The sequence below is a fragment of the Canis aureus genome, chromosome 36 (assembly GCF_053574225.1).
Source record: "Canis aureus isolate CA01 chromosome 36, VMU_Caureus_v.1.0, whole genome shotgun sequence".
NCBI lineage: Eukaryota > Metazoa > Chordata > Mammalia > Carnivora > Canidae > Canis > Canis aureus.
The window spans coordinates 19,792,774-19,813,526 of NC_135646.1; the positions used below are offsets into that span (position 1 = coordinate 19,792,774).

At 42.6% G+C, this 20,753-nt stretch overlaps 1 protein-coding gene and 1 non-coding gene across 10 annotated transcripts in view; both read right to left on the minus strand.

Moving 5' to 3' along the window:
- The window catches only part of KIAA2012 (KIAA2012 ortholog), a 130,406-nt gene that overhangs the window by 51,452 nt on the left and 58,201 nt on the right, over positions 1-20,753 (minus strand). For all 9 annotated transcript variants that reach the window (XM_077885749.1, XM_077885750.1, XM_077885748.1 and 6 more), the window contains 2 exons: positions 10,944-11,081; positions 1,202-1,271 (listed from right to left, as the gene is read on the minus strand). In XM_077885749.1, the coding sequence (XP_077741875.1) occupies positions 1,202-1,271; positions 10,944-11,081 (208 nt within the window). The remainder of the gene's footprint in view (positions 1-1,201; positions 1,272-10,943; positions 11,082-20,753) is intronic.
- Positions 3,302-3,408, minus strand: LOC144306291 (U6 spliceosomal RNA). The gene has a single exon (XR_013373363.1). It is a non-coding gene; the product is annotated as a U6 spliceosomal RNA (small nuclear RNA).

Consider the following 20,753-nt stretch of genomic DNA (forward strand, 5'->3'; position numbering starts at 1 on the left):
TTCATGGATTCAAGAGGAGATAGGGAGAGTCGAGGTGTCATTTCACCGGTTGATAAACTGTGACCATGAGAAGGTAGATATTTAATCATTATGATATCCAAGTCAAGATAAATATTTGTTAAAGGGCTATTGTGTATGAATTACTTCATTTATTTCTCATGCAACCTTATGAATGAAGTATAATCAGCTACAGTTAAGGACACTGAGGCATAGTGGGGTTAAGGCTGAGGTAGTCCAACTTCAGGACCCATGTCCTTCACTCAGCTGCTCAGAGCTGCTGTAGCTAGCCTATATAGAGCACCTATGTAAATTCAAGCAAGGTACCCCAGTAGAAGGGCTGAGTAGGAAAAGGAACCCCCACTGTGTGGATACCTCCCAGTCCAAAGGTGCATAGCTTTGGGAGCAGAGCACAGGCCCCTATTTGCTCTCTCTGCTGGATGCCATTGTACAGCAAACAACAAACAAATCTTTCTGGCTAGCACAGTATCCACCCCTTGAAAACACAAGAATCTCTCACATATCAGTCTCCACTCCTGCAAGATGCAATGAGGATAATGAACTGTTCTGCTACTTGGGTCTACCCAACTGTAGCATCACACAGATGCACATGTGCCCCCTGGGAAGAGATCTGAGTCTAGCTCAGGGAATATGAACGATGCCAAAAAGCCCAGTTCTGGGCCCAGTGTTTCCTAGAATCAACATTATTAAATGCAGCATCATTTTTGGAGGAAGCCGCACTCACACAACTCTGGTTACCCAGGTGGTGGGTAACAGGCCTGGGTCTCTAAAGACACTGGTCCCCCTCCCCTCTGTTGGAATATTAACACTCTAGGCAGGGAACCCTCAGCTCCTGAACCTGCATATCCAAGTCCCTGTGAAAGCAGGAAGAACAGAGAAGTGGAAGTGCCTGAGTAGCCTTTTTGTGATGTCCCAGAGTCTCCACTCTCCTCCATCAATCTGCGGCCTCTGGCAGGAAAGAAATCTCTCAGTAAGTCTAAGGATATAAAAGTGTGTTATCATCAGTCGGTTTGTGATGCACTAAGATCAATCAGAGTCTGAATTCAGCACTTTGGTATGTTTTCTGACTTCTAGCTCTGATAGGAAATGGAAGGGTCATTCTGCATTAACATCTTTGAACCAGTGCAAACCTCATCAGACAATTATTGTGACAAGATTTAAAAACCAATCCAGTCATCTCTACCTTGGGTGTCTTGATTTTCTCTGAGGGGTTCTCCTGGTTCTTCATGATAGTCCAGTTCATCTCCATTTTCCTATGATTTTAATACATAATAAAAAAAAGTACATAAGACAAAAATAAAGGCAAATACTCCTGTGGTCTGTGCCCTTTGGTAAAAGGAAATCCAGTTTTCTTAGTTGTTTTTTCTCCTTTTTGTCAACTTATTTTAACTTACAGTGTCCAAGAAGTCTAGTACCAGTGTGAATAGCCCTAAAGAGCCAGGTGGGCTTAGCTACAGTGTTGAGCACTACTGGGGTTTTAGTGGTACTTTTCTTTTTTTTTTAAGGCAAATACAATTTGCTTTCTTTTTTTTTTTTAAAAGATTTTATTTATTTATTCATGAGAGACACAGAGACAGAGAGAGGCAGAGACACAGGCAGAGGGAGAAACAGGCCCCATGCAGAGAGCCCGATGTGGGACTCGATCCCGGGTCTCCAGGATCAGGCCCTGGGTCAAAGGCAGTCACTCAACCGCTGAGCCACCCGGGCTGCCCTAGTGGTACCTTTCTTGTGGGAGGCTTGCCTATTCATGTACACAGGGTTCCATGCTGGCCTTAACTGGTTGGGGGGGAGGTTGTGGAGTGGTGGAGAAGAATGCCACACCCAAAAGCCAACTCTCAAAAGAAACAAGGTACCTCTAGGGACTTGATACATGACTGGTGCAATGATAGCAGATGCTGAAAGAATGGAAAAGGTGGGATGAATCAGAATCCCAAGGCCTTGAAGATGGGTAGATTAAGGGCTTTGGTCTCTATCTTGAGAACAAATGGAAGGTACTGAGGGTTTAAGGCAGGGAAGCAAAAGCGTCAGGTTGGCCTTCTGTCGAGTTTCCAGGATTACCATGGATATGGTTTCTTATCATATCTAATCCCCTCTTCCTTCTTTCTCCCAGTCATACAAACTGTGCAGTCCACAATCTAGAAGTCTCCATAACAGTGGTTCTCAACTCTGGCTGCACAGTTAGAATTATTTGCGGAACTTTAAAAAGTATGATTTCCAGGGGATCCCTGGGTGGCTCAGCGGTTTAGCGTCTGCCTTCGGCCCAGGGCATGATCCTGGGGTCCGGGGATCGAGTCCTACATCAGGCTCTCTGCGTGGAGCCTGCTTCTCCCTCTGCCTGTGTCTCTGCCTCTCTCTCTCTCTTTCTCTCTGTGTCTCTCATGAATAAATAAAATCTAAATATATATATATATAAATAAATAAAAAGTATGATTCCCAGTATTGACCCTCAAACAATAGTTAAACTTTCTGGAACTAGAGCATTTTTAAGGCTTCTTGGTTGATTCCAATATGTAGCCAAGACTGACAGTCACCATTGTCCTCTAGAGCATTATTAGAAGAGCAACTTGTTGGTAGCCAAAGTGATGTGGCAGGTAGTCAATGACTTAAGTAAAGCCACATGTGTCTGATAAAGCCAGCTCTTGGTCTTTGTCACTGGGATCTCTGCTGAATCCACAGCTTCATTTGAGTTATAGAGAAGGAACTAGATATGGAAAACCCTGGAAGTCTCTCCTAGGACTAAAGTTCCTCAATCTTTAGTGACAATCAATTTTTCCACCTTGTTATCAAATATCCATACTGCTTTGGGAAGAGACAATGAATTATCTGCTACTTTGTTTGACATTCTCTTCTTACTCTGGGGCTATTTATCTTGTGTGTTTCTTACTGGTTAGCTTCGTGTTTGTAGCCAATGAGACATTCTGACATAAAAGAGCAAGAGCTGGGGTACCCGGCTGGCTCAGTTGGAAGAGCGTGTGACTTTTGATATCAGGGTTCTGAGTTCAAGCTACACGTTGGATGTAGAGATTATTTGAATAAATAAATTTTTAGAAAAAAAGAGCCAGAGCAGGTAAATTCTTTCTTTCTTTTTTGGCTTTTTAAGTTTATTTATTTATTTTTGTGATCCCTATAGTAATCTCTATAGCCAACATGGACCTCAAACTCAGGACTCTGAGGGCAAGAGTCATATCATGCTCTTCTGAAGGAGCCAGCCAGGTGCCCCTTAAGGTTTTATTTTAATTCCAGTTCATTAACATACAGTGGTATATTAGTTTTACATGTACAAAAAAATTAGGAATGCTTCCCAAATTTGTGTGTCATCTTTGTGCAGGGCCCATACTAATCCTCTCTGTATCATTCCAATTTTAGTACATGTGCTGCTGAAGTGAGCACAGTAATTTTCTTTCTTTTGTAGTTCTCATTTTGGAGAAAAAGTAGATTTGGCCTTAGTGTAGTAAAAAAAAAAATCATCCCTAAATAAATGGAAAGGTTTTTTGAAAAATTACAGCAGGAAAACTCACCTCAGTCATAATAAACTGCTAAGTTATAAGAGTAGAAAAGAGATAAACCGAAAGACAAGTTCCTGTTTATAAATCCTTTTAATCCAACAGGAAATTGGATTAAAAAGGAGAAACAAGTTTGCTCCTTTGGAAGAATTTCAAAGGCAACGATTAACCTTCAGTCTTAACAACATATAGCTATGAGCCTTTAGGGGCAAGAAATATTCTTCTCATTTCACAGATAGGGAGATGGAGGCAGAGAAATCAGGGACTCAAAAGAACATTCTTGCAGATCCCTGTTAGAAAAAGTAGTCTGAATTTGAAATTCTGTCTTTTGCTTAGAAAGCTATCAAAAAAACCTATGGTGTTTTAGATATATGAACATACGTAAGAAATGACATACACCTAAGGTCATTCACTGCAACAGATTTGAAACAACCTAAAAGTGCTACCAATCAAGGACTGGTCAAATAAATTATGGTAATTCACACAATGGAATATTATGCAACCATGAAAAACACCTCTTTAAGAATTAACATAGAAAGAACTCCAAGATCTATTAAGTAAAAAGATGTAAAACTCTGAACAATGTGTATAATATTAAAATGTGTGTAAAATGTATGTCTGTGTATTCCTCTATGTGTACTGCCTTACATATGTGTACTACAGGTCAGGAAGGATACACAGGAAGCTAGCAACAGTGAAACCCAAGGGGCAGGGAACTGAACAGCTGACATACCCTTTTGTACTTATTTTTTCAAAAACCATCTGAGTGTATTTCAAATTCAAAATCTGAGTTAAAAAATTAAAACTACTAACATAACATTGTAGGCCATCTATGTATCAGTTTAAAAAACCTAAACCAGGGATGCCTGGGTGCCTCATTCAGTTAAGCGTCTGCCTTTGGCTCAGGTCATGATCCCAGGGTCCTGGGATAGAGTCCCACATAGTCGTCCGGCTCTCTGCTCAGCAGGGAGTCTGCATCTCCCTCTCCCTCTGCCTGCCACACCCCCCCCTTCTGCTCTCTGTGTCAAATAAATAAAATCTTTAAAACAAAACAAAACAAAAACCCTAAACCAAATAAAATGCAATTTGTCATTTTTAGTATAAATTACTATAAATGACTAAACCAAGTGATTGAAACACGTAATAACACTTGCTGAGTGAGCGAAACAACTGAAGGACTGGAAATTTGATCCCAGCTTGGTATTCTGGCCAAGTCATTTGCTCATCATCTGTTCACTTAGTGCATGAACACTGATTGAGTGTCATGTGCCAGGTCGTGTGTCAGGCATTGTGAGCTCCAAGCTGAAAGATCTACTTTTTTTTTTTTTTTTAAGATTTTATTTACTTATTCATGAGAGACACAGGGAGAGAGAGGCAGAGAAAGGGAGAAGGCAGAGGGAGAAGCAGGCTCCCCACAGGGAGCCCGATGTGGGACCACTGAGCCACCTAGATGCCCCTGAAAGATCTATTTGTAAATAGCTCACTGACTTGTGCAGAAACGATGTAAAACCTCAGCATTGCAATGCTGTGATAAATGCTGTGACAGATTATGACAGGTTTCTGCAGGACCTCACAGGAGGTGAAGCTTAAATTAGTCTGGGGAAGGCTTGTTTACAGGGGACATGGTGCTAAGTCTTGCAGAGAAGGGGAGGTAGGGTAGTTCCCCGCAGAGGAAGCAGCAATGTGCTGGTCTGGGGGTAGCTTGGTGTGGCTGCAGTGCACGGACAAGTGTGAATTAGATATGGGCCAGATCTTGCAGGTTGCAGTACGGAGTTTAAAAAAGGATTGATTTGTTATATTTTTCTATTTCTAAAAGAAATACAACTTTGATGCCAGGATTTAACTAGAAAGCCAATAGGGATATGGTAAGGCATTTCAAGCAAACCAGTGATAGGACTGAGCTGTATTTAGAAAGAGCACTGACAGCAGTGTGGTCCTATAAGGCGGGAGTGAGTGGGGATAGTAACAAACACTCTGTAAACATAAACTGTAGCACTGAAACCAGACACAGGACATAGTTGCCTGAATGGTTGGGATGTGGGTCCTGGAGCCAGACTGCCTACCCTGGAGGCCCTGACTCCTACACTCCATGCCTTAGAGATCGTGGGAGCTACTCAGACTCTGAAACTTGGTTTCTTCAACTGACAGGGGCTGGGCCAGGTGACCTGAAGTTCTCATCCCTTCTTGTAGAATCTTCCACTAGTCTTGCCCACTACCCTCATGCACATAGGCCTACAACAGGCTTTCACGAGGAGCTTCCAGGAGAATGGAGGAGCCTAGGATGCCAGAGTCAGAGGTGGGGCTCCAGTGGGCCTGCAGCCAGCTACATGACCTATCTTTGAACCTCACTCTATCTGTAAAATGGGAGTCATAATAAATATTTGTACAGGCTTCTTCTTGAAAGGCTTATTTAGGAAAATACATTTGGAAATTCTGTGTAACATACCACAATACATGCATCTAAATGTCTAATTTCAACACCTTTTTAAAAAAAAAGATTTTATTTATCTATTCATGAGAGACACAGAGAGAGAGAGAGAGGCAGAGACACAGGCAGAGGAGAAGCAGGCTCCCCTCAGGGAGCCCGATGCGAGACTCGATCCCAAGATCCTAGGATAATGACCTGAGCCAAAGGCAAATGCTCAACCCCTGAGTCACCCAGGTGCCCCCTCAACACCTTCTTAATAACAGAAGAAAGTCAATATCATTTAAGAGTTTTAGTATATGTGCTGCCAAAGTGAGCACAGTATCTTTTAAGAGTTTTAACTTCAGGGACGCCTGGGTAACTCAGTGGTTCAGTGTCCATCTTTGGCTCAGGTTGTGATCCCAGCATCCTGGGATTGAGTGCTGCATTGGGCTCCCGACAGGGAGCCTGCTTCTCTTTCTGCCTGTGTCTCTGCCTCTCTCTGTATGTCTCTCATGAATAAATAAAATCTTAAAGAAAAAAAAAGTTTTAATTTCAAGGTAGTACAATTTTTCTTGTGTATTATAAAGATCCCACATGTTTAATAATGAAAACCAATTTATGAACGTTGTAAGTTATCTGTGCTTTTGAGATTAAGATATATTATTAGGCTGCCTGTGTAGCTTACTTGGTTGGGCATCTGCCTTCAGCTTGGATGAAGCTGCTGGGATCCCAGCATGCTGGGATCGAGTACCACATTGGGCTCCCTGCTCAGTGGGGAGCCTGTTTCTCCCTCTGCCCCTCCCCCTGTTGGTACTCTCAAGTAAATACATAAAATCTTAAAAAAGAAATATATATATATCTATATATGTATATATATATATAGATAGATAGATAGATAGATAGATAGATAAAATTAAGTCTCTGCTCCTCTCCTAGGGTCTGAAGCCACAACTAAGATGTACAATTAAATTCTTCACAGGAACAGTAAACTGACCTCGTCAAGATCAGGCATTGTGGGTATTGTGGGTTTTGTGGCTTTGAGTCCTAGCTCCCTCTGCTGGCAGCCATGTCACCAATCATCAGCTCATTTTACCAGTCCTGTTTCCTCATCTGTACAGCAGAGATTGGCACACTCACCAGGAAGGAGGTAGGAAAATTAAGTAAAGCTCTAACATGTGAGGGGCCTGGTCCTATGCAGGAATCAATGAATGTTTGTTCCTTTCTGAGTTGAATCTTTTGTAGGTATGAACATTCTTTTAAGGTTATTATTTCATGTAATTCTTGCCTCACTGTTGAGAGGCAGGGAAGGAGATGCCAGTATTACTATTTCCATTTTACTAAATAGGAAGCACAGTCCCAGAAGTGTTACAAGGTCACTCATTTGGGGTCTGCAGTGAGGCTTTATGGCAGATGGCTGAAAACACAGGCTCTGGAGCTAGGCTGTCTTTATCTTGTTTCTGTCATTTACTAACTGTAGGACATTTGGGGAGTTACTTAACCTCCCAATGCCTTCATTTTCTCATCTGTAAAATGGGATGTTACCTATTTCTTATATTTGTTTTGTGAATTAAACAAGTTCTTTTTTTGTTGTTGTTGAATTAAACAAGTTCTTGCATGTAAAATTTAGAACAGAGTCTGGCACAGAGTAAGTACTCAGTAATGTCAGCAATTATGATTATTTGTATTTCTTTCCATTCCCCTGTTCTGCCTCAATATTTTTATCTTCTACCCTCATCCCCTGAAATGTGCAACGCTTCCTACATGCACCAGGAAAAATGAATGAAATGCCCTGTGGATAGGCAGGAAATGCATGAATGACATGTGTAGAATGAGCTGGTTTCTATAAAGCTCTACATGCTGAAGACAGGACTTTCTTTTTTTTTCTTTCTTTTTTTAAGATTTTATTTATTCATGAGAGACACAGAGAAGCAGAGACACAGGCAGAGGAAGAGGCAGGCTCAAGGCAGGGAGCCCAAAGTGGGACTCGATCCCAGGTCTCCAGGATCAAGACCTGAGTTAAAGGCAGATGCTTAACCGCTGAGCCACCCAGGCGTCCCTGAAGACAGGAGTTTTCTCTGTTTGAATTCACCATCCTTTTCTACACAAGACCTGAGATTTGTCCTTTTCTACAATACTTAGGATTTCCTAAGAATCCAGGAGCTACCATGTCAAGAAGGGGAAGGTTTACCTAAGGAGATCTTTTAACACTGAACATTCCCAAGAAAAGGTGTCATCTTTTGGGCAAGGACAGTTTGGGAGTCAGAAAGCCTACTGTGTGCTCTGTGAGTCCTCTGTAGAAGCAGGCAAAATTACAATTTCTGTGAGTGTTGCACAGGGTGGACGGGAACGTGGGCCTTAGGGATGACAATGCCTTCCCCTCTATAACATGGCGCCAACATTGCTGAACAGAAAGTGTAACCCAAAAGCATTGTGGACACTAAATGAACAAAAAATTATTGTAAAATTCTACACTCTAAATTCTGTAATTTCTAGATGCTCCATAAATATACTTATCTCATTTCCATAGTAATTACCACCTTTGAACATACTATACATGTTGCCTAGGGCAGGACAAGGATCTTGGTCTCTTTTGTTTGCTGATGTATTTCAAATGCTCAGAGAGGGCCAGAGACACAGTAGGTAGTAGATGTTCACTAGGGATTGAATGAGTGAATAGTGATGATGTTCATCTTATCCCATCCTGGGAAGTACCAACCATAATTCTTTAGGCCCTAAGGGGAGAACTAAACTGATGCTAAGGAAAAAAAAAAAAAGGTAGTTTCATTATTATAAGTATTTTGGACTGAATTGTGTTCCTCCAAAATTCATATATTGACCTCTACCACCAGTACCTCAGAACGTTATTGTATTTGGAGATACAGTCCTTAAAAACTTAAAATGAGGGATCCCTGGGTGGCGCAGCAGTTTGGCGCCTGCCTTTGGCCCAGGGCGAGATCCTGAAGACCCAGGATTGAATCCCACGTCGGGCTCCCGATGCATGGAGCCTGCTTCTCCCTCTGCCTATGTCTCTGCCTCTCTCTCTCTCTGTGTGACTACCATAAATAAATAAAAATTAAAAAAAAAACAAAACTTAAAATGAGGTGAGCTCATCATCGGAGTGGGCTCTAATCCAATATGACTGGTGCCCTCATAAGAAAAGGTGATTAGGACATAGACACACACAGAGGGAAAACCATGTGAAGATATAGGGAGAAGATGGCCACCTATAAGCCAAGGAGAAAGGCCTCGGAGGAAACCAACTTTGCCAACTCCTAGGTCTCAGACCTATGGTTTCCAGAATTGTGAGAAAATAAATTTCTATTGTTTAAGCCACCTAGCCTGTGGTACTTTGTTTGGTGGCCCTAGCAAACTAATATAAATAACAAATTAATTATTTTGAGGGGTGCCTGAATGGCTCAGTCAGTTAACCATCTGCCTTCAGCTCAGTTCATGATCCTGGAGTCCTGGGATTGAGCCCTGCATCAGGCTCCCTGCTCAGTGGGGAGTCTGCTTCTCCCTCTACCCCTCCCCCTGCTTCTTCTTTCCCTAATAAATAAATACAATCTTTGAAAAGAATAATTATTTTGAATACTTTTAACGATTTTTTTTTCCTGTCCAGAATCATTCTTTCTTACTGTGGTTATAAGGACCCTGTTTCTCCTTTTTGAGACATTCCCCCCACTCCACTTTTTGTCCCTGTAACTTCAGGTTGGGTCATTTAGTGTATTTCAATTTCCGGCCACAGTGATTCATTTGGGCATGGGCATGTGACCCAAGTTGGGCCAATGAGATTTAGTTCCAGAATAATCTAGAGAAGTCAGTGACCACCTTGCTACACGGGGAAAGAACCTATGTAAGAGAGGAAACAGAGGAAAACTGAGCCTAGCCATGGAGTGAGATAGATTTGGGGCAAATACATGACTCCTTATCAAAGCCCCACATTGCAGAGTGAGGATTGGAACAGCCCAGAGAAGATGTAACCTGAGAACTCTAGATTAGCTGACGTTAGGAGGGTGACCCTCATGACCTCCTAAATCTCTGACAGTTTACAGCATTGGATGGTGCCACCGTCATGAACCCTGCATGTATTTGGTTTCTTCTGTTTCCGTTTTTCCTAGTCACTTCTTATCAAGGGCCTGGGGTGTTGTTCTCTAGGGTAGTACAAAGAATTGGAGATCCTTCCATGGCAAACTTTGCTTTGTTCCTGATTAGTTTCTTTTACTCCCTGATCATTTATTTCCAGTTCGTTCAGCTCTTAGTGGGGCAAAGAATGGACAAGAAGAGGACCCTAAGCCAGAGGGCTGTTGGATAAGAAGAGGACCCTAAGCCAGAGGGCTGTTGGATAAGAAGAGGACCCTAAGCCAGAGGGCTGTTGGATAAGAAGAAGACCAATTTATGGGGCATTCAGTGAACACCTTCCATGTGCCAGGCACTGTGTTAGATGCTGGGGCAGGAGAGACTATCGCAAAGCTGGAAAAATGACATTCCCCCCGCCCCACCACAGGAACTCTCAGTACCCTTAACTAGTTATGATGCTGAGCTTAGGAGAATAATGAACTCTTAGGAAACAGAAAATAAGGTCAGACATCCAAAGAAGATATGCAGTTGACTTGTAAATAGTTACCAAGAATCAGTCTTCTCCTTCAGTCAGAACACCAGCTCTACCCAGTCACAGTGATAAAACAGTAACAATTATTTTAGCTACTGTCAAGATAAAATGAATTATATTTGCTTGTTTTATGAGGTACTTCAAGGTTATCCTTTCTCCTCTCTTTTCTCTGTCCCCCACCACCCAAACCAGACACCCAACTGATTTGTCCCCGATGGCTGGCTGTGATTACTGTCCTAATTTGTTCTTCCTTCATCTGCTACAAACTGCCTATTTTCTGTCCCTTCTGATAAAGCAGGAACTCTGAGGGACTTCTGAAGCTGTTTTTGTACCATGCAGAAATGTATTAACTGGAATGCCTGTGTATGTGTCTATAAAACCCCTCGTCTTCTCAGTGTGAGATCACCTTCAGGAACGGCGTCATGTCGATGTGCAGCTTGCGCGTGTAAAATTCTTTTCTGTTTGAACATATCAGCCCTTTATTTATACAACTTTGAGGCTCTCCTGTCTTCTGAGCTGCTGCCTCCAAGGACTGCTGGGCTCCCTGTGAAGAGAAGCAGAAAGCCCAACTTTCATAGGAATGATATACAGTGCGACAAGAGCTAGTCTAAATCCCCAAATATTTATAGAAAGTAATTTTTCATCGTTGGAACACTAGTCATAACACCTATTTTTACCATTGAAGACACAGGGGACCCAGATGTATAGAGGATAATCCAAGACTTATTAATTCATACCTGGGATCAGTATAATGGGAAAGGGGGAAAAAGGGCCTTCCTGTGTTTCAGGATTGTAATCATTTTATTTAATCTTCCCAACAACCCTGTTCTTGTTATTCCCATTTCACAGATGAGGAAATAGGGGCTCTGGGAGTTACTTAATGTAACTTGACCAAAGCCAAATAGTTGGTAAATGGCAGAGCTGAAATCACCATCTGCCCCAGGCTCCCCCACCCTCCACCTTTTAAAAAAGATTTTAATTATTTATTTGACAAAGGAAGAGAGAGAAAGAGAGCACAAGCAGGGAGAACAACAGGCAGAGAGAGAAGCTTACTCCCCCCGGAGCAGGAGTCCTATGCAGGGCTCCATTCCAGGACCCTGGAACCATGACTTGAGCTGAAGTCAGATGCTTAACCAACTGAGCCATCCAGGCGCCAACCCCCACCCCAGACTCCTTTTTTAATGAGAGCTTTTCAATGCTTCCACAAATGGTTATCAAATCTACCTTGCAGATAAAGTTATAGTAAAATTCCAGTTTATTTGCAAGCTTATTTGATGTGTTAGGAAGAGTGATTTGAACAAATCTAGCAAGAGGGAAGGAAGAATGGAAGGCCCCAAGGTCTCTTCAATCTCTTGGGTTGTGCTCTCTTCCTGTTACCACAATATGCAAATTATGTCATGTTTCAGAGCACAACAAAGTTTGATCTGAAGTTGCTTTCTAGCCCATGCTCCATATTGCAACGTAGGCGATCTTTCTAAGATGCAAAGTAGACCACACCAGTCCTCTCCTCTGCTTAAAACATTAAAAGACCCTTGCCCTCAGTGTGATGGCTAACCTTGCCCTGCTTGCCTGGCCCTGGACTATCTCTTCTGCCTCATTCAGTCATTCAACAAATATTTACTGAGTCCCTTCTCTATGCCCAGTATGGCAGATACAGCACTGCAAGAAGCAGACAGAAGTCTCCACCCTCGTGAAAACTGCACATACATTCTATTGGGAGGGAAGGGATAACAAGGAAATGGAACATAAGTTATGTCTGCCAGTGATTCGTGATATGAAGAAAAATAAGGCAGTAAGGGGAGTAAGGAGTAGCTGGAGATGGGAGCTGAGGCTGCAATTTTAAGCAGGGTACTTGGGGAAGGCCCCATAAGAAAGTGATGTTTAAGCAAAGCTCTGAAGAAGGCCTGGGAAGGTTCTGTGGGGCTTCCTGTAGGAACTGTTTACCACACTGTGGGAATAGCAAGTGCAAAAAGCTACCACTAACACGGTCTTTCAGTTCCTGGAGCAATTCCCTTCCCTTTCCTGGGAACACATTCCTCTCCTTTAATTCCTCCTCAGCCTTCACGTCTGGCTCATCTGGGCCTTCCATGACGTCCCACAACATGGAGCACTTCTCCCATGGCCCACAATGATGCTCATGCTGTGCAGCCAACTTGCCTCCCCACTAGACGACAAGCTTCATGAGGGCAGGTACCATGATTGTGCCGTTCCCAGGTAATAGCAGTGTCTGGCACAGGGTCTGAAACAAATATACACTTGACAGGTATTTACTGAACGAAAGAGTAACAATCACATTGGGGCAAGCTACATGTTATGGCCCAATTCAGTTAAAATGGGGAAGGCCAGTGAAGGCGCCTTTACAGGATGTATTGACCTCCAGAAGCTAATCCTCTGCACAGCATTGGCTCCTCATTCCCAAAGAGGAAAGTTATTTGTTACTTTTCAGGGCTGATTTGCTGGGGTCACTAGTATGCCATGAGATCACCCTGGGTGTGGATTTGATCATTTCCATATTTTCTAGGAGACTAAATCTCTCTGGGCCATTATAAACTCCCTGTCCTACAACATTTATATTAAAGTATTAGTGATGAATTAGCAGTTGGGTCCCCACAAACAGCCGTCATTTTGATGAACATCTCCACCCTTTTGAAATGTGGCTAAAGACTTTTCTGGACAAACACATGTCCAATTTTTTGTCATTTCAGTCATTTTTCTGATTAGCTTCTCAGAGTGAGACAGCCTCTCCCTATTTCTAGATCAAATGAAAACATTCAGTCCAAGCTAGAATCATATGAAAAATTTGAAGCAGCTTTCTAGCTTCCAAAATCATGCATGAATCACTGGGTGCAATAATAGAAATCAGACAATACTGATTTGAGGGAAATTTCTCCATTATCTTCAAGAGAAGATTTTGTGTTAGCTCAGAGGACAAAAGCATAGTCACAGCCAGTTCAAATGGCTAGAATTACTTTCTTATGTGGGGCTCAGATTGAAGAGTAGGGAGTTGTGAGGCTTCGAGAAGAGTCCCTCCAAGTCATCTGACCTGTAATCTTTTTTTTTTTTTTTTCTTAAGTAGGCTCCACATCCAGCGTGGAGCCCAATATGGGGCTTGAACTCATGACCCTGAGATCAATCCTGGGCTGAGATCAAGAATCGAATGCTTAACCAACTGAGCCACCCAGGTACCCACGTGGCCTGTACATCTTTTGATAAAACAATTCTCTTAATTGTGTGGCTCATCTCCTTAACTTTAGAGGCCATGAATTCTCACTTGATGGAATGTCATCAGTGAAGGTTCTATAGTCACTGGAATTTTGTAAAGAACTGTTTTTACTTATTACTACATTCAAGCGTTCTAACAAATAAATGATAGTGAAAGGGGCTTTGGAGATGGGAGGCAAGAAAAGATTAACTATATAAAAAGGATTCTGGGAGGTAGTGAGAAGAGGAAAAAAAAAGTCAGAAAGTAAAAACCAGGCAAGAAAGCCATGTGTTGGGATGGGTTTGCATTTATTCATCAAGCTGGTATTTATTCAGTGATACTGTATGTGTCAGACATACACATACATAGCAGGATGATTTTAGATAGTGTTAAGTCTATGAAGAGAATGAAACAGTATAGGATGGAGGTTGGTGAGCAGGGGTGGGACTAGCCTTTGGGTGATGTGGGAAGATCTTTCTGAGATGAGCCGAGTGGAGAGCTAGGTGATAAGAAGAAGTCGACCATGGGAGGATCTATCTTTTGCACACAGTGTAGCCCGTATCTGATTATTTAGAGGTAAAACCAGGCAGGAGTCCTCTGAAAAGGAAAGTGGAATTCCTGATTTCTAGGCCTGTTCTGACCAGCCCTCTGGGCTCCATCCCTGATCCTGCAAGGCACACTTCTGTTTTCTGGGTGGGACAGCAATCATAATTACACTTGCAACTCTTGGGCTATTTTGAGAGCAAAGAAGCAGAATAAATAGTAAACAGGAGTCAAAATAGCTGAAGATGCATAAAAGGGAAAAGAAAGCAGAAGGATAGATGGTGGAAGGGAAGGAAAATGGAGGAACTAGTTGAAAGCAGAGATGCCTAAAGCTTTTTTGTTTCTTTCCTGTGCAGACTTCATTGGACAAGATTACAAAACTGGTCAAAACCCACCTACACTGTAACTACTTTAATATTTTCATGTTCTGCTAAAAAACACCTGAGAGCCTTTCTTTTCAGTAAATGAAACAATAAAGATTAATGAGTTAATTTGGTAAAGCTGATTTGAATTGCACAGAAGGTGTTGCGTAAGTACTTGGCATTTAAAAAGTTATCTGACATTTAAAAGGAGATGGCTGTTAATGAATTCAAGAGCTAATCTTATACTCTGACAGAGAGAGCCATGGAAAATCCAGGATTATTATCTTGCTGTAAACATAATGGGATTCAGTTGAAAGCCAGAACAAAAGAGAGCTATGGGCTGTAATACAAATATCCACAAGTGCACATATATAATGTAGTGAAACTTAGAGGATGTCCATTAAATAAATGCCATTTCCTTTCTTGCTCCTATAATATTTGAGCCACAAACTTAAAAAAAACCCTTCTCTCCAATAGTTTTTCCTCCTCCTTTCAACTTGTATATTTTGAAGAGTCACCACCATGGGTTGGCTCTACAGTCATTGGAATGACTTACCTTAAGAAGGAAAGCAGATTCTAAACTCAATCAGCTAGATCTCCACCCATGGGTCCCACAGAGCCACCAAAGATACAGATCTGTCCTGCAGGCATCTCTCAGACCCTCCTCTTTACTTCTCCCACTCCTTTCTAATTGGGGTTCCCCATCTCCCTAGCTGTGGCTTAATGGCTCCAAGAAGAGCTATTGTCCCTCATTAAGGAGGCTGCAACACTCTCGCTGTCTAACTGCCTCCCACGCAGCTCACAACTTCATTCTGCCTGAGAGAAAGCTGCCAAGAGTCTCTGGGAACCTGTGGGCAGGCTGAGCTGGAGGAAGAAAACAGAAGGAAGGAGGGCCTTTGTAGCCAAGATCTGAAATATGCTGGGGCACACACCCCATCATTATCTTAATGCATGGAGAGCAGGGTCGGGAGGCCTTTGCTGAAACCCTTATGTGGTCTATCAAGTTGTCACATCAAACCTCTGTGCACACAGGGCATTTGTCCCCTCCTGTGAGCAAACAAAAGGAAAAGAGCCAGGCTCTCCTCTGGATCACCAGGCCCCCCTCCTTGGCTGAGAGTCTGTCCCTCCACTTTCCTGGGGGTTGGGGAGACTCTGAATCCCAGCAGGAATGGAGAGATCTGAGAGATTTAGTCACAGGAGGTGGGGAGGGGTGAAGAGGGCTAGGATTCTGAGCTTCCCCCTCACCATGTGCCCTGCTGGGTAGGTGGGGACCAAATCCTGGAAAGAGCCACTCCTGCCAGGGCCATGGGCTGAAGGATCTGGCTAGTTCCCCAGTACTTGGCCTTCTCAGGCCCTGTTATTTCTTGCCCATGGAAGCCTGTGGAACTAAAAGTGGGCAGTAGGAATGGGGGCACAGTGGGAGCTGAGAGGAGAATGGAGCCCTGTAGTGCTCCCTATGACTGGGCTGCTTGGGGAGGGATCTGAGTGGACCATGGACTTCATATATGCTAACACTCAGGGTAACTGGGAGGGGACCCAGCCTGTTCAAGGTCAGACACCCTAGCTGGCCCGAGGTCCCCTTCTGAGACCTTGTCTCTGTCTAGGTTTCCCTGGCCTGGAGGAGCAGAAGACCTCTAGTCTTTAGGAGGCCAGAGAGAACACCAGGATCTCTATTCAATAAACTCGTCTGCCTGCATGGCCTCTTTCTGAGGAGAAAGGAGCCTAAACCATGGGCTCCTTCCACTCATCACAAGTGGGTCCAGTGGTCCATGTGCCTGTCACCTGGGTTCATCCTGTCCATCTCGGCCACCTAACATCCTGGCCCACTTTTTCTGTTCTAGAGGCAAAATTGGTGCTGGTGAGATGGGCTGAAGGGATGGATAGTTTGCGGAGGGGCTCTGCAAGGAGGCACAGCCAACAGATGGTTTGGTTGGAAGCCACGGAAGAGCCTTCTCACTTCCCTTCCTGGCACAGATTTTGGTCTCCATCCACTTTTTTATGCCTCAACTATACGAAAGGAGATTGTATATTCTCCTGAGGGTTTAACAAATTAGTCTAATAGCTAGCAAACTTAGATTAGGAAGAGAAACACTGCAAGCTCCAGTCTCAGCTTTAGGGACTTGTGCCACGTCATTAAGCTTTTTGTGCCTCAGTTTCCCTACCTATACAATGGGGCCAACAAACCGCACTGTTCCCCTCAGGGAGCATTTGAATAATGAAACCCAGCACATCTTAATTCCACAGGCTTCTACTATCTGGAAGTAAATCTTATCCGTGAGTTCTAATTGATATTGTCTTCAGTTTAATTAAGTGCTTTGTTGACACAACAGAATCATTGTTTATCTGGCTTAGCAGGAGCTGGAGGAGAAAAACTTTAAGCCAAAATAGTGATCTCTTTTGCCTCAGGGGAGGTAGAAACTAGCTTTTTCTGTGAGGGGGTGTCTGGCTGTCTTCAGGCTGGAACTTTGCCTGTGTTTGAGAAATGACGCATCCTATTTTAGGCTGGGAGATGAGAGGTGGTGGGGTGCAGGGTGGGAAATCTGAACAAGTCCCTACCTCCTTCTAATCCAACACTTTAACCCAAAACTGTGTGACTTCCTTGTTATTGCTGGGTCTGGTGTGACTTTTCCAAGCTGACAGCCAATCGAGAGACAGGGAAACTCAACTTGCAAAAGGATCCCACTGTAAAAGGTCATTTAAAATCAGTCGATTTTCACTACGAAAAGAAATGATACCCATGTTGCTTTGATTCCCACACTGGCCCATGAAAGTTTATCTAACTCATAATTTAGCTGGACTAAAAAGCTGAATTAGCCCTGGAAGTGCTGGGACAGCACAGGGCTCGAAGAAGAGAAACAAAGATCTCCTTTCCTTTTCCTTCCCTCCCACTCCCTTCCTTTGGGCCCTCTGGTCCTCTGGCCTCTAAGTTTTCCTGGGCAGCCCTGTGCTGGGGGATAGGGGTGGGCCCTGCTGGAAACAGGGCTTCTGGCTCCAAAATTCTCTGCCTCCCTCTGCCCTCCACCCCGTCCCAGGCTTTCAACCCTGTTTCCTTATGTGCAGGACAGAAAACAAGAAAAAAAAAATCACAATGAGATATGATAAACCCAAAGGAATCTCTAATAGGTAGAATTGTAAGCAGTGAAACAAAATCCAGACAGCATAGAGGATATTTGGTTGGGGGGATATCTGCGCTTGGGGGCTGCGGGGCGTGTGAGGGGGGAAGGGGAAAATGGTAGGTAGACTGGCTCACAGTCCTTTAAATTATTCCTGCTTTTCAAGCTTCTCCTTTAACACATCTGACCTTTTAGATGGTATACAAGCTCCGAGTTCTGTTTTATAGTGGCTTTCAAGCAGAGAACAGGGGAATAGAATACTTTACTATTGTAATTTATTGGGATTGCTTAGTGACAAACATTGTGCTAATCCCTTTCCATATGTTATTTCATCCAATTCTTGTCATGACCTCATAAGGGACATATTATTATCCTTCATAGATCAGGAAATTGGGTCTCAGAGAGGTTAAATAACCTGCCTGAAACCACAGCAGCCAGTTGGGAAGAAGCTGGGATCTCAATGCAGCTTTGTGGGATTCTCAAACCAGCAGGCCTCTTTGTAAGTGCAGGTCACAGGCACTTACAAAGAGGGGTCTCTGTCTGTTGTGACATCTGCTTCCTCATCTGTAAAATGGGGATAATAACTGTACCTATTTCCTAGGGATATTGTAAAGATTAAGAGAGATAATAATCCTGCACACAATAAACCTCAAAAACACTGGCTGCTATTATTATTTAAAGAGACCCTTTCAAAAAAAAAAAAGAGAGACCCTCTCAAGATAATGGGGAGATAACTGTGGATATTTATAATATGATGGAGGTTCATTATACTATTCTATTTTTGCATGTATTTGAAATTTTCCATAATAAAAAGAAAAGAACAGAAATCAAGGAGGCACATCCTACGTCTGGTTGGAATCAGCGCCGATAACAGATCAATAAATACAGACTTCTTGGAATAAATGATAGAGTGAAAATTTAAAAAAATGAAAGCCTTGGTTTTGTAATTAAAAACAAACCCCTCTCAGTAAATTATTCTTAAATTGTCAATGGAGTTTTGGGCTGACAAAATAATGTGGGTGAGGTTGAACCAGAAGTTGAAGTTTGCTTAGATCTTCAAAAAACCTTTGAATCAAGCGCCACAATCAAAACTATTTAGAAAGCCAGGGAGGAAGAAAAAGGGAAATGAGTGGGGAGAGGGGAAGAGGAGAGAGAGGGGACCACCATGGAACCTGGGGAAATTCTGTGCCATGCCTTTGAAAATGAGAAATAAAAGGTGGGGAGCACAGCCTACTTCTCTGGATGGGGGGGGGGTGCAGACTGTTAATTCTCTTAGGAATCAGTAATACGCCCAATCTTACTTATCAGCCTCAAAAAGATCTCCAGGAAGGATGCCTAGTGACATCTCCTATCTGCACATGACCCAGGGAGTGTAACACCAAATTGTGCCAACCAACAGCAGGAAGTATCTAGATATTGTGTGAGTTGTTAGAGAAATGTCAGCTGAACTTCCATATCATTATCACTGGAAATAAAACAAGTGCAATCTCTACGATTTTAACAAATATTATTTGGAGGATTATAAGCTTTTCTACCCAGAACATGGTTCTTAATATCAACTGAAGATTAATTTGTCAATTTTTTCCCCAGTATCTACCATGTGCCAAGAACTGTGCTAAATACAGGAGATACAAAGGTGAATAAAGCAGAGGGAGTCTGCATTTAAGGATTAGTAGCTTGCTCTTTTAGATATCTGCCAAAAATTTCAACAGAAGGCAGGGTACGCCTCAGAAGGGCACTGAAACAAAAGGTTACCTTTGTACCCGTTTGTACAAAAACTTAGTGTGTCTACAGGTGGGTTTTTGTGTGGGGTTTTTTTTTTTTGTCCTGCAAGAGGAAGGCTGAAAGGAGATATGAACGCCATCTGTGAAACCACCAAGGAAACAGATGGGGTAAACATAGGTTTATTCAACCTAAATCCTAGTGTGCTAGAATTACAGGCTACTCTTTGAAATCCCAAAGAGGCACATTTTGGACACCTAAGATCAAATATGAATTCATGCTCTTAAAAACTCATGAAACCTGAACTTAAGAGATAATATAGGTTGAAATAGAAGTGATTTTGTGAAATGGGAAAAAGGAGACATAATTCCAGTTTAACAGGATTTTTAGGACACTACCAAAGTTCTAATCCCCACAAAGCAACAAAACGAAACTCAAGATAAAGCATGTGAGAAAGGATGTTTGCTTTCCTTAACAAAGGGAGAAAACTGACAATGTGAAAACTGGTGAGATAGTTTCTTTCTTATTTTAAACAAAGAGATGCAGTGATTCTTGGGAAATCTAATTAAGGTTTGAGTTTGTACTTTAACACTCTTTACTGACAACCTCTCTTCCCTGACAGCTCTATAAACCAGTGGACTAAGGACCCTTCTTGCTCCAAGCTTACATGGCTGGATCTGGGTGGACAAGAGAGTTTCATAGTTTGAGACATTAACTTTTCAGAAAAAGAGGCAAATTCATTGTCCTCCAAAGTCTAAGGTCAGAGGGATAAAACGCTGAAAAGGGATTGAGATCCTTTTTTTTTTTTTTTAAATTTTTATTTATTTATGATAGGCACACAGTGAGAGAGAGGCCGAGACACAGGCAGAGGGAGAAGCAGGCTCCATGTACCAGAAGCCTGACGTGGGATTTGATCCCCAGTCTCCAGGATCATGCCCTGGGCCAAAGGCAGGCACTAAACCGCTGCACCACCCAGGGATCCCAGGGTTGAGATCCTTAAAAGGAGAATTCTGGTGGCCCTGTCCAACAATTTGATAAAAACTTAATAATTTTATCTAACAGTAGTTAAAAGATAATGGCACTGTAGTGTTAACCTTTGTTTAACTTGCTTTATACGTGTTGACTGTGACTCCTAGATCATTTTAAGTCAGGCTTGAATAAAAGCAGTTTTCCGCTTGATTCATTTCTCCTTCTTATAGGCAGAATTTTGGAAGGAAAAAAAAAGCAGCGAAAAACAAGAAGACAAACTAAAAACAAAACTTCAACTCAACGAA